We start from the raw sequence: 14,571 nt of genomic DNA on the forward strand, positions 1-14,571 counted from the left end.
GGGTAAAGTTAAGGGTATAAGAATGCAATCTGGAATGGTGCATACCTGTTTCAGTGATCCCCTGGATCTAAGTAGGGCGTAGATCATCCAAAGAGGAACCATGAGGGTCGAAGAGAGAGTGAACCACCAACCAATAGCATAGCCCCACCAGGGGTATTCAAATGTGTTGTTAAACTTTAGAGGAGTGAATTTGACCAGAGAGAAGATGAATGTACCCTAAAAAAGGAAACGTATGTAAAATTCACATGCTGACTCAGCAGTTTTGGTTAAAGTAACCAAAATGTCAGAGCTGGTTTTAGCTATATGGGTACTCACTGTGCACAGTACAGGAGTGATGTACTTCCAACAGTACTTTGCTAAAGGCAATGGCTGATAGCCAATCATGTCTGCTATATTATCATACAGACGATCAGCACCTATGGGGAATGGAGAATATTATACAACCATCATCATACAGCGCAGATACACTATATGCAAAAGTATGTGGACACCCCTCCTAATTATTGAGTTCAGGTGTTTCAGCCACACCCCTTGCTAACAGGTGTATAAAATCAAGCATATAGCAATGCAATTTCCATAGACACACATTGGTAGTAGATTGGGTTGTACTGATGAGCTCAGTGACTTTAAACATGGCACAGTAATAGGATGCCACCTTTGCAACAAGTCAGTTTGTAAAATGTATGCCCTGCTAGATCAATTGTAAGGTAAGTGCTACTACTATGAATTGGAAGCATCAACGAGCAACAACAGTTTAGACATGAAAACTCACAGACATGAAGCAGCAGACCATGGAAACTCACAGAGTGGGGCCTGCCAAATGCTGAAGTGTGTAGCGTGAAAAATTACCCTATCCTCTGTTGCATTACTAACTACAGCGTTTCAAACTGTACCTGGAAGCAACATCAGCACAAGAATTGTACGTTGTAAGATTTATGAAATGAGTTTCCATGGCTGAGCAACTGTATACAAACCTACGATCACTAAGTGCAATGCCAAGCGTCAGCTGAAGTGGTGTAGAGCATGCCACCACTCAACTCTAGAGCAGTAGAAATGTGTTCTCTGGAGTGATGAATCACACTTCACTATCTGGCAGTCTGATCTGGGTTTGATGGATGCTAGGAGAACACTACCTACTGGAATGCACAGTACCAACAGCAAAGTTTGGTGGAGGAGGGATAATGGTCTAGGGCTGTTTTCAGGGTTTAGGCTTTGTACCTTACTTCCAGCGAAGGGGAAATGTTAAAGCTACATAGATACATACAAAGACATTTTAGACAAATATATGCTTCCAACTTTGTGGCAACAGTTTTGGGAATGCCCTTTCTTGTTCCAGCATGTCTGTGCCTCCGTGCACAAAGCGAGTTCCATAAAGACATAATTTGAGGAGTCTTGTGCAGAAAAATGCCAGTGGACTGCACAGATCCCTGACCTCAACCCACTGAACACCTTTGGGATGAACTGGAACGTCAATTTTGAGAGAGGCCTTGTCATCCAACATCAGTGCCTGATTTCACAAATGCTTTTTTAACTGAATGGGCACAGATTCCCAGTGACACAGTCCAAAATCTTGTGGAAAGCTTTTCCAGAACAGTGGAGGCTGTTAAGGCCGCAATGAGAGCCATCAACTCCATATTAATCCCTGTGGTTTTGGAAGTCATAGAGGTGTGACAGTCAGTTGTCCACATACTCTTGGCCATATAATGTATGTATGATTGTACTGTACTGATTATGTAAACTACCCTACACCTATTAAATATGTAGTATGTAGTACTCTCTGTATACTCACCCTTTACAAACTGCATCTGTAATAACTTTCTGTACACCCAACCTATTAACAAACATGCATGCTACTCAAACTGATCAATGTTTTTGTGGAATACTCACCATATACCCATCCTACACATACTGACTGTAGAATGGCAAACAGTAAAAGGGTCATCCCGCTGCAGGCATAGTAATCAAACAACTGGAAGATATACAAGCCACCCTGCAAGACAAAACCAACAAAACAGTCAGAGGTGTTTTTGGCAAAGTGCATGCCTTTTCAAGCACTTACAACCCTTACATAGATCAATTTTAAAAAATTAATTTCTTTTTAACAAGGACACACAGTGCCAGATTTATGTACAAGCACAGGCGCAGCACAAATCCTGCCTTGATGCGACCGCAATGTCCGCCCGCTAGGCATCTTGAACTAACATTTGATTTACGGCGACTACAGTTTATCTTGCAAACTGCGCATGGCCTCGCGCACTAACTGATCAAAAATGAGGTGCAGGGTTTAAAAGAGGCAGTAAAATAACAAGCTGGGGACAAAACAGAAAATGAAAATTAAGTGACGAAGAGACAGCAGGGGTAATAAATTAAGTTTTTTTTCAGCAAAACTTTCTGCAGGGTTGTTACTTTTCTCTGGCTAAGAGAACAGCGTTTGTTGAGCCATAACATGGATTGCATTTGGAGTTTAAAAAAAAAAATCTCCAAAATGGTAACCTTACCAAAAAAGAGCTGAAAAACACTTTACATTTAATGTAAGTTAATGTAAGGAGATTTCATTCCAACCATTTTTAAGCTTTTCTATAGGTCCGGCCACCATGGAGTGTTTTGACAGAATGTAAAGGACAGCTGCTACAAAAAAAAAAGAAGATACTTGTTTTATTGGATAACGACGATATGTCAGTCCACATGTACAGAGTGATAGCCACTGTTGTAGTGTAGTGCAAGACAACATCTTAACCCAGGATGATGCATAGAGCATAACGATAAGTACCTCAGTCACCATCACCAGACCAATGAAAAAGCTCCCAATGCAGATGAGGAGCAGGAAGAATTTGCGTCGATGACCCATGAGGAAGAACTTTGGGTACATGTCAGTTATGGCTGTCATCAATGCCTCCAAACCTACAAACTGAAAAAGGAGTGCGAGATTAAAAAGCTTATTTACTACTAGATGCTACTGTGTATTTACTACTGTACTACTAGTTTCCTGAAACACAACGTTAAACAATGAGTATTCATAAAAAGATTGCTTTCATTGGGTTTTTTGTGCTGACCTCACTGTCCAAGCCCAACAGAATGATCATGATGAAGAAACAAATGGCCCATAGTTGAGGAATAGGCATCATGGCAACTGCTCTGGGGTATGCAATGAAGGCCAACCCTGGACCTGTAAAAACATTAAAAAAAAGACTGTTTATGGACTTAACACTTCAAACTTTGTGGTATGTCCACTAACTGGCTTAGGGCAGTGGTCACCAACCCTGGTTCTGGAGATCTGCTACACCTGCTACAGCTAATTAACTTCTTCTGAAGTTCTTGACTGGCCGGATCAGGTGCATTAGTGTTAGGTAAGAGGGTGGCTGGTAGGGCAGCATGCAGGTACAGTTCCCCAAAAAAAAATATTTCTTTGGACATAAATGGCGGTGCGCACATACATTCATGTGACTGATCGTCTCTGATCACATAGAGTCTATTAGTTTTATATAACATCAGAATCTGAACGTTTGTAGTTGTAGTTTTGCACATAATCACTGAACATTAGCAAGTGTTAATGTCCATATACTGACATCTTTAACTATTTTTTAAAAATCCATTTCAGGTCACAAACTTAGCTCAAAAGTACCATAAATGTCTCAGCCAACAGATTCATAACCATTTCATATACATTCTGTGGCAAATAAACGCTTCAGACGTCTGGTTCCTATCACCACCACTCTGAACAATTTTGACTTACTAAGTTTTTCTAGAACATCATTTACATCAAACCACTCTGACTTGTATGACTTTGTTTACTTCTTAACAATTTAATTATTCATAAATCCTGAAAAAAATCCCTTTAAATAGGCTGATTTTAATGACAGTTTTTATATAATGCTAAAGCTTCAGCTCTTTAAGGACAACATACTTTTCCTTGTCACTGCAAATTCAAGTTTTGATTTTTGTATTTTTTTAATGCAAATATTAAGTTATCACACATTTTGTGGCATTACCAGATTCATCCACAAGACCAATTAAATTAATATTACAGTCTTTATCCTATGCTAACAAAGGCTTCCATGTACCTAAACATTTCTGTGTATGGTATACTGGTCTGCAGGAGTTTAACTGCATTTACCCCAAAGCCCAGCTGAGGGTGCTAAAATTCCACCCAAGGATGCAGCACATGCTTTTGAACCCCTGTCAAACCCGGCCTTCCGGCATCTTAGATGCAGGTTGAAAGTAAACTTGGCAGGAAAAACAGATCTCCAGGAGAACGACTGGTGACCACTGGCTTAGAGAGTAGATCTAGTCACCTGACTCTGCCACTGTTGAGATGTCTGTCCCCTGCTCATAGGCCATGAATCCCAGCACAGAGAAGATGGCAAAGCCAGCCACAAAGCTCGTCCCACTGTTTAACAGGCACAGATACACACAGTCTCTGCAAATAGAAACCCAACATCCAAATCACTATTCATCCAAATTAAAACCGTAATCACCATTTTTCCCCCATTGTTAGCAAAAGGCCTCATTAATCCATCCATAAACTGTATGTGTAGATATTCACATAACTTTTCAATTAAACTAAAAACTATGCAGTGTGATTTCTTATGTGTTCAACTTGCTCACTTATAGCAGTTGTTGTTGTACTTGTTGTAGCTTCCTAGAGCAGTGAGGCACCCAATGCAGATTGCGTAGGAGTAAAAAATCTGTGTTCCAGCATCCATCCACACCTACATGGCAAGAGAGAAAGAGTCCTCACAACTCATTGACTGACTGAGGACAAAACAGCAGAAAACTGTGTATTGGTAACTAATGAAACCGTAACAAGTGAATGTTAACCCACAACTGGAACGCATTCTACTCTGTACAAAGGTTGCCACACCACAGTCTTACCACAGAGCAACAACCACAACAATGCTCCTCTCAAGAAAAGATAATAGCTGGCAATGACCACGGAATATGGCACATTCCTCCCTATGCAATGTTGGCTGATATCTGCAGTTCTCAGTCACCTGTCTCCACATTTTCTTTATTTATTTAAATTTAGTTTAACCAGTGTAGTGGCATTGATACCAAGATGATGAAATACTGTAAATTAAAGCCACCTTGCCAAATTCAGATTCCAAACATCAAAATGTAGGGAACCTTAAGAATACAGTTTGTACTCACAGAAAATACAAGTTAAGGACATACATATAATAATGATTAATATTTATGATGACCAGTAACAACTTTGTAAACAAAAATACTTCATTGTCTTCATTTGCCTTTGTACTGAAAAAGGACGCCAGTCACTTGATAAAGATCACTCTGATGAGTCAAGTGTGTGACATTTAAAATAAATCTAGTGATAAATCCAATGAATGCAAAGCTACTTTCAAAGAATGCATGTAAAAGTATCACCATAGCTTTAAAGTTTTTTTCTTGCAAAAAATGTTCCTGAAATAAAATCTCAGTTTTAACTTTAGCATCTTTATAATCTGTTTAGTGTGAAGTTTAAAAGATTTCTACCTGTGGGTCTATGAGGCGTGTAGGATCTGGATAGAGGTAGAACAAGATGCCATCAACGGCTCCGGGCAGCGTGAGTCCACGTACCAGCAGTACCAGCAGCATGACATAAGGAAAGGTAGCAGTGAAATAGACCACCTGGGACAGAAAGAAAGCAGTGTTCTGTCTCAGGCAGATACAGTGAAAGAAGCATGAACTGAAGATGCATCCACTAGTTATTTAAGCAGAAGTTTGGCAAAAAATGAATTTGCACAATTTCTTCTTCAACCACCCCAAATGTGGCTGATCAGCCAAAATGTGAGCTTATAACTGCCAATTAGAATGTGTAGAAACTACATAACCAAGTCTAGCTGAGATTATTTAACTCTTTCCACAGCAGCCATAAAATGCAATCGCCTGTTTTGGAGGTCCCTCAGTTTTTGTACTGTGCCTTTTTTCCTCCATAACACTGATTAAATGTATTTCAGTGGAAATGTGTATAATTTATAAAGACAAACTGGATTTTCATCTTTGTAGGTAAGCAGGCAAAATAACAATTAGAAAAGTGGTTTAATGGTATTTATTTAAATTTGTTATTGTTTCATGATTTTTTATGTGAGGAAAGCTGCATTTGTGTTTTTTTTTCTCAGTATGGCCGTCTTTGTGGAGAGCTGTCAATTGTTTTCACAGTGGGGGTTCTCACCGCCCCCCCACCAAAAATTCACCCCTCAGCGCTCACTAGCAGCACAACACAGTCAGAACATTTCATACACAGATGGCCTTCTTTATCTGATAACAGTTACGGGAAAAATATTTTATTCAGTTATATTAATTAAAAATCAGAGTTGATTTCCAGTCTGCTGGCAGAATGGCCACTAGGGGGCCTGCAGAAAGGGGTCAACAACACAACGCAGACTGAGGCATTATACACAATGCTAATTCATAGGGTATACATTACAATTAATTGTTAGCTATATTAGCCTTGTAGCTCCAGTGCAAATCTAAAGAAGCAAACTTCAGACACCAAACAAATCTTGGTTGATCAACTACATCTGGAGCAAGGGAAATTTTAATGAAGCTCTCACCTTGCCTGTAGACTTCACCCCCTTCCACACACAGAAGTAGCAGATGACCCAGGCCAGCAGCAGACAGAGAGCCAGCTCCCACCGCACACTGCCCAGCTCATACACACTGCCTGTGATATTTAGCACTCTCCTCCTGAAAAAGTATTTTGACTAGTATTCCTTTTTGGCACACGTAGCGATACAGTCATGTTATTGTAATTATGTAATAATAATGACTCACTCCCAGAACTCTTTAACAGGAGACGTTGCATTCTGTGGTATACTCAAGTTGCTAAAACTATCCATCCTGTCAAACTCAAAACAAGTTTCTGTGAAGAAAAGAGGCAGCTTAGCATTTGTGTCTTGATACGCTGCATGCCATTTAAGTCACTGACTTAATTTTGATGAATTAATGTTTGTACAAAAATCAAAATTAAAATACTGAGAACAATGGAAAAAAATCATGAGAAAACATCAGAATTTTCCTTTAACACTACAAATTACCTGTATTCCAAGCGTTACTGCAGCTAGCCCATGGCAGCTGAGAACTAAAGGAGGAAAAGAGGTAGAAGAAGGCCCAGGCCAGGATGATAATGTAGTAGATGCTGGAGTACAACACAACCACCTGACTCCCATAGCCCAATCCTACAGAAAATACATTCAGAAATACAACAACTTACAATACACTGACTATATCTTAATAACCAGCTCAGACGCTTTTGTTAATAAACCATATTAGTAATCAAATTTTGTTAGCACTTAAAAATCACAGTATACAAGTTCAATCCACAACAATACCTGTAATGTATGTATTTCATTCCACAAAAATGCTATAATCTATCTAAATCAATGGCTTCATTACAAGAGCTACAGCCAAATATACTTTAAGCACTGGCTTTAGACTGATCTCTCAGCTTGGAAAATCAACAACTCCAAGTTAACATAATGACAGTCTAAACATAAGGTGTTTAGATAGTGTTCTGCTTGTAGGCAGTCCTTAACCACTGCAGATAAATTAATAATAAAAAAAACACTGTGGGCTCAGGCCCAAAGTTAAACATAAAACTAAAACACACCAACAGGCTGAATAGTGAGTCTGACATGATTAAAAATATGCAGTATAGTAGGTTAGCTAGGCTATAATTATGCATAAACTTGAAAGGAACCTTGTACAGCTGTTCTCAAATGAGTACTACAGGTTTAACGCCATGCGGCCTCGTAAACATCACTTGAAAGTGCCTAATCAGAGCACTGGGCCAAACTACAAACTTTGAAACTAATTTCAACATCAAAATTTTTTATTGGTTATTTTGGAAGTAAAGTCAATTATATATTATTTATTATTCTACCAAAACAACATACAAAAAAATTTAGTCTAAGTGGCTAATTATGCTGCTTAGAACTTAATGGGTAGCTCAGGGGACAGAATTTGGACATTTCAGCTAATGAGGGAGATTTAATAATAATAATAAGAAGAAGAAAAACAAAAACACCTATTAAAGTTGTATACAAGATGTGTATCTTGCATTTCTGTATGGAGAACTTTTCAGACCCTTTTACAGCTGAAAAGCTGCAAAGCTTTCTTTTTTGACCATTTAAAATACTGTTAAAAGGGTAAATTCTCACCTTCAAACAGAGGGCAGATTTTCCTCCAGCAGGTGATGCTGCCCTGACTGGTGTACTGACCCAGTGATATCTCCAAGAGGAACAGTGGAATGCCACAGGCAAACAGGAAGACCACATATGGAATGAAAAACACTCCTAAAAGACAAATATACAATTTTAGTCCCATGTGTGGTCCAAGTAATTTAGTGTGACACTTGACCTATTTCTGGCCTACAGCCCTCAGCACCACAGTGCTGGAGTTGTTCCAAAAGCTGCAACTGTAAAAACCAAAATGACCTTCGAACTCATTTGTTCATCAATCCAAGCTTTTTGTGTGATACTCAAGAGGGCTGTGACAACACATTTACTTTCAGGTAGTAGTTGATTTTAGATTTGATTTTAAAAACAAAATAACACCTAGGATTTCCAAGCATTATCAGAAAAAAAGCTCAGTTGTTTGCGTTTGTGTGAATAAACACACTGTACTCTGATAGGATGCACCCAGATAAATTGCTTTGATCGCTTACAGCAGACATTAATCAGATTCAATACTGTGACAAACCTGGCCTGAAATACCACACACTGTGTGATGTGATGTTATCTGTGCATCACTTCTCGTGACATAGTAGTGTTTGAGTAGTCTGAGCATGACAGGCAATTAAAAAAAGCTTTTAATTAAAAATTTTAAGTTTAGTAGTGTTTAAAGAAGAAATGTCAGATCAGTATTTGTCAGTACTCAAGGTTTCAATATCAGAGAAGAAAAAGTGGTATTGCACCTTCTCTAGTTACACCGTTACTATTTAGCTAATCATTACGCACTAAAATCTGATCACCTGTTTAATTTCTTGACGACCTGAATATCACAAATTTGAAAAGAACTCGATGACAGCTGAGATGTGTGTGAAAAGAACTCTCCCGTTTATTCCCTCTACTCACCTCCTCCATTCTTGTAGCACAGGTAGGGGAACCTCCACACATTTCCCAGGCCGATAATCTGTCCAGCAACTGCCAAGAGAAATTCTACTTTACTTGACCACTGGCCCCTCTCCTGAATTTTTTGCTCTGTTTTAACGCTTCCTGGGTCTGCATAAGCCAGTTTAAACTGCACCTCTGGATCATACTGCATCGCCATATCACTGCAAGGAGGTGAAATGTTTTCAAGCATCTGCAATACTGAGGCTACACAGGGACACAAATGTCTAAAACAGAGTAAGAAGAAACCCCAATGACCACACTTTCAAGGAGGTCAAAGTTTTAGCTTGCAGCGATGTCAAATGCTTTTGATCTCTGGACATTGGATTGGTTCTTGTTTTATATCTTAGTTGCTGAGTTACCTTAAATAAAACATTTGCCTACAGTTTAAATGAACACTGAGTGTTAAATTAACCCATATATAGTTAATATTAACCCAGGTTCAGTGTGCACAAATTCAATTTATGCTGGTAATTATACTGTGATCAAACCACATAAGCACCTGTCTGGGCACTAGGAAGCACTGTTGCCAAGTACCTTTGTACAGCATTACAAAGCAAAGCATTCCTCAGCTTGTTTGACTTCCACTAGGATTCTGAAGAAAACCTGTTTGACGCTAGCCCTGAATATTTCCAGTAAATGCTCTTTTATGTAAAGAGCCCGGTCAATGGCACATCATGCATGGAAACCACGTCCAAAATGTCCAAATTCCTTCTACAGTTTGCGATCCCAGAGAAGTAGCCAGGGCTGCTGATTTTAGTCTCAGACCCAGATTTATGCTGCATTAATGCAGGGGCCATAAATGCCAAAAGCAGAAAAAAAAGGATTCTGTTGAATCTTGCAGAGCAAACAGAACAGCATAATATCACTACTATAATGTCAGGTGGTACTTTACAATATGATCATTTTAAAACCGTGCCAGTAAAACATTTAAAGATTGGTATTACATAATAAGGGCCTTATCTGGGGCCTAAAACTTTCAGCTTGCACAGGCGACCTGTAGAGTTCTCTACCTTGAACATGCATAACAGGTCTGCTGCACATTTCCATCATGTTCTTTTGCATACACTGTGATTTGTTAATAGTGCACTAATGTGCTCGCTGTCCACTCACGTTGCCTTGGCAGCTTTCTGTAAAAATACACAAGACTAATGGAAACTCTTCCCATAACCTGACAGCATTTGATAACCAGTGTTTGTCCTTACATGTTCTGGGGATATCCCACACAGAGATCTCTTGCGAGTATCTAAATAGTTTCCAGTGATCACAACCGCAGAACATTTTAACGCCTGCAGAACTGGGCCAAGTAACACTATACAGACATTGATGGGACATTTCTAATACTAGGGCAGTTGGCAGGGAGACAGCCATAGTAGATGCTGTGATACGTGAGTCTGCTCAAGAAACAGCAGATGTTCAACCTATTAGTCTACTTTATAGGCTATTGGGCATTCCACCTAAAGAAAAAAAGAGACGTGACTAAAGGCTTTAGGTTCTAACTACATGAAATAGTAGTTAATTTAAAGTTCTGTAGCTCAGTTGTAACCCCATGCCCAAGCACGGTTCATCTTGTGCTGACTGAAGAGGGTTAACAGTCAGTTAGATCAAACAAAACAAAGCTGCACGGCAAAACCATGACCTTCAGTTTTATTTCGTCACAAGTCATTCATGAAGAGAACATCACTCCAGCACAGCAAATGCACTATAACAACGAATGAATGGGCTCGACCAGCCATCACGGAAAAAAGAGAAGCACTGCAGTTCTGCGTAGTCCGTAATCAACCTGTCCCCGGCAGACTGAGCAGAGTCGTTATGGACTACAGGAAGAACCGCAGCAACAGCGCCTTCCCTCCCTGCGCCCTTTGGCCTACATTCAGCGGCACAGAGAGCCACCAACGCAGTAGTTTAGAGTACTTCTGTGTGTTCTCTTGCCGGCGCAGACGAAAACACGGGGGAGAAAAGAAGCCAAAAGCTAAAGCCTCAAGAACACGGGCTACTACCCACAGCGACAACTTTACTGAAGATAGAAAGCAAGAAATAACAGCGTGGGATACCTGATGGAGGCAGAAGTCGCTCAGAAGTTTAAGAAGCCGGTCTTGAATGAGTTTGCCTGGACATAAACACTACGGTGAATGAGAAGAGGGTGTTTGTCCTTCGTGTTTTGGTAGTAAGATGGTGAACCAGCTGTCTATCTTTTCCACACGGGCCGCAGACAAGTTCATACACAAATTTGAGTCTGCAGACGCATGTGCCTATATGAGTGTGTGTGTATGTGTGTGTGTATGTGTGTGTGTGTGTGTGTGTGAAACAGTGAGGCGGAGCCTAAAGCGCGAGCCGCACTCTCCTTCGTTCTGATGGGGGCGGGGTGGAGGAGTGTTTTCATGTGCTACATAAAGGGCTACATAAGGAACGACGACCCAGATGAATATGGCGGGTGGGTCGTGTTCAAATTTACATACTCATTTGCATTCCGCTTTGTGATTGGACGCTCCAGTTCACCACTATTTGGACCCAGGCGCGAAGTCTTGCTTAATCCGTAATAAAACTTTACTGATTAATGACTTCATCATCCATAAAAAAACTGCTTCTGCTTATTGAGATGGATAGCTTCTGAGGTCTTGCGTAATACCTAATAAAACCTTATAAAACCTAATAATACCTAATGCTCAGTATGTAATACCTCATAAAACCTTACTGATTCATAAAAAACTGCTTTTGCTTATTGAAATCAAGCAACAGCCTGAAGACTGTTCAAGTAAACATGTTGACCCTCAAGTATACCTATTTATACAAACCCCAAATAAACCTGAGGGGGGTGGGGGGGGATTCTGACTATCATCTGTCATGGTCAGACAAAAACAAAGGTCAAAAAAGGTTAAGCATTGTGCTTGTGTAAATGTTGTTCCTTTTGTTAACCTACAATGAAGCTTGAATGTGTATTTTTTATGTGCAAATGCAAAAAAGTGTTTAATTTTGGGCATTTGTCAACTCTCTTATACAAGAGCTCTTCTTGCATAGCAGTTATTTTTGATGTCACATCTTTTGAATGCATGGCACTGAAGTTTGCTTGCTTGACTTTAGTATAGCCTACACAGGGTTCAGTCTCATTCAGCAAAGATATTTTCCCACTTACTCTCATGCTCATAGGGGATTTACTCTGTTTAAGAGCCCTGAAAAGTGACATTTCTGTCTCCAGTAGTCAGCATTTCTGATCATAAATGACGTTGAATGTAGGTGCATCTTCTTACCTCTAAACCTCAGAATAAAACTGCTGTCTCTTTCTATCATGTACTCTTGATCTTTGCTTATTTTCTAGCTCTCTTCAGAAGCTGTTACCCTCTAAATGTAGTTATGTTATAACTGAAGTTTGAGGGGAGGAGCATGGCTGAAACCCCTCCTTCTTTCAATCTAACGCCCTATAAATCTTCACCTTCTGTGACGACGTGTTCGCAATCCCCACCGCCACCCCATCTCCTCCTCATTCCTCAGTCCTGCATTAGTCCTACTACAGCTATGGGGGGGCAGTCTGGCCTTCTAGCTATAGGCAGAAGCTGCCCAGAACTCCAGCCCAAGTTCTCAGAGTTCTCACCCCTCCCTCAAGCAATTCTTCCTCATACAGACCACCACATGTTGAAGGCATGGTCTGAACTCACAAACTATTCTTAGCTCACTTTTCTTGATTTTATGGTTCACACCTGAACTCAGAGTGAAGAAAGCTTTTGCCACGCAAAGACATCTGCCTTACTGTTCATTCTTTTACACTGAGCATATTAACAAGTAGGGATGCCTTATTGTTACCCATTCCTCTTACCACCCCTCTAAAATCATCTTTGGATTCATAAAGAAAACCGTCCAGCCTCTCACTTAAGCCACTTCCAGTACTGATAAACATAGTCAAACCATCCTAATTTCTAAGGACGAAGTCAGCAGAATTTATCAGCATTTCCCGTCTGACTCACAATTGTCTTTTTTTAATCTGGCACCTATCTGACAGTAACAGCTGACTGTACTTTTACTGATAATCCCTTTGTTTCAGAAAGCATTACTCCCCCTCCTTGACCTTGGTGCAGCATTCAATACTGTATACCATAATAAACTTCACCATTTCTCCTCTTTTGTTTTTTCATGCATTGCACCGATTGGTTTGGAATCATTCACTGCCCCGATTGAACAAGGAGTGCCTCAAGGATCAGCTCTCAAGGCCCCCTCCTCTTTATCTTACCCATAGCCAAATCATCTTCCTCTCTCTGTCAGCTCAATCCTGGCTCTACCCCCTGCACCCCCCCCCTTCTTAAGATCTGTGTATTTTTTTTATCTCTGCTTTCCACCTATCCATAAAAAACCTGGCACTGAATTAAAATCTCTCACTAACAGTAATATAATCTCTCCCTTTCAGCAGAAGTGACGAAAAGAGTGGTAGCTAGGATCAAGCTTTTCTCACTAATAGTAAATTCTACAAGCCTTTCCAGTCTGGTTTCCAAACACAGCATAATACTGAGTCTGCATTTTTGTGAGCTTGCTGCAGATGGCAGTGCTCTTAATCTTCTTCTCGTTGACCTTAAGTAGCGTCCGATACTATGACCCATGACATAGACGTTATCCTGTCTCTCTTATATAGGTGTTACAGCTCTTTATAGCTTTCAAAACATCATCTGACTCCATTACCCAAGGAGTGCCTCAGGGACGAACTCTTGGACCTCTTCTCTTTATAACAAATATATGTTCGCCTTGAGCCAGATCATGCTGCTGACATGGTTTCGGCTTTCATTGCTATGAAGACGGCATCGAGATATATATTATTTAGCCACTGCATCTCCATTCCAGGCTCTGTATACATATTTAATCTTAAGATCTGCATGATTTTTTTTTTTTTTTATTTTTGTTCAAAAAGGATTGTTTTCATTTTTCCTGTATCAATTAATTTGATTCTCTTTTCAGTGGCCTCCTGTCTCATCAACAAAGATAATTTACAACTCCTAAAGCTCATTGAGTTCACATACACTTTAAGAACTGTGACTCTATCATCTAGATTCTCAGTCAGCTCCACCAAAATTCTGCTAAAGTTTTTCAAAGCTCTCTATGTCTTGCCCCTGGAACTGGGCTTCTAGATAGTTCATCTTTTATTTATTACAAAACACTTCTCTTCTTCTATTACTTCATAGCATGTATGTTTTTCCCTACATTGGTTGTAAGAAAGGCTTTATGTAAATAAAACACTTAATAATAATAATAATAATAATAATAATATTGCATGGCATGAAATAAATAATGGAACAATTTGAGAACAACATTTAAAAATGTGGCACAAATTTTGCTGTGCAAAATTAAGTGCACGGCAACTTAAGAGACAAATTAGTGGTCGGGTCAATGATGTGATACAATTCTCTTTATTTTCAAATCTAAAAAAATGGCAGGACGCTGGTTACAATACAGAGCAATAAAATGCCTTTTAATGAACATACTG

At 39.7% G+C, this 14,571-nt stretch overlaps 1 protein-coding gene across 2 annotated transcripts in view; it reads right to left on the reverse strand.

Moving 5' to 3' along the window:
• slc6a22.1 (solute carrier family 6 member 22, tandem duplicate 1) overlaps nucleotides 1–14,571 on the reverse strand; it is a 28,447-nt gene that overhangs the window by 2,295 nt on the left and 11,581 nt on the right. The window contains exons 1-14 of one of the 2 annotated variants that reach the window (XM_036570941.1): nucleotides 11,162–11,373; nucleotides 9,072–9,271; nucleotides 8,157–8,291; nucleotides 7,035–7,175; nucleotides 6,772–6,859; nucleotides 6,552–6,684; nucleotides 5,491–5,625; nucleotides 4,606–4,709; nucleotides 4,293–4,417; nucleotides 3,054–3,166; nucleotides 2,771–2,908; nucleotides 1,888–1,990; nucleotides 316–416; nucleotides 46–216 (exon numbers count right to left, since the gene is read on the reverse strand). In XM_036570941.1, the coding sequence (XP_036426834.1) occupies nucleotides 46–216; nucleotides 316–416; nucleotides 1,888–1,990; nucleotides 2,771–2,908; nucleotides 3,054–3,166; nucleotides 4,293–4,417; nucleotides 4,606–4,709; nucleotides 5,491–5,625; nucleotides 6,552–6,684; nucleotides 6,772–6,859; nucleotides 7,035–7,175; nucleotides 8,157–8,291; nucleotides 9,072–9,267 (1,683 nt within the window). In that variant the 5' untranslated portion in view covers nucleotides 9,268–9,271; nucleotides 11,162–11,373. Of the gene's footprint in view, nucleotides 1–45; nucleotides 217–315; nucleotides 417–1,887; nucleotides 1,991–2,770; nucleotides 2,909–3,053; nucleotides 3,167–4,292; nucleotides 4,418–4,605; nucleotides 4,710–5,490; nucleotides 5,626–6,551; nucleotides 6,685–6,771; nucleotides 6,860–7,034; nucleotides 7,176–8,156; nucleotides 8,292–9,071; nucleotides 9,272–11,161; nucleotides 11,374–14,571 lie in introns of those variants that run through there. The other variant, XM_036570940.1, reaches the window with a different exon arrangement.

Source organism: Colossoma macropomum, unplaced genomic scaffold, assembly GCF_904425465.1.
Source record: "Colossoma macropomum unplaced genomic scaffold, Colossoma_macropomum, whole genome shotgun sequence".
Lineage (NCBI taxonomy): Eukaryota > Metazoa > Chordata > Actinopteri > Characiformes > Serrasalmidae > Colossoma > Colossoma macropomum.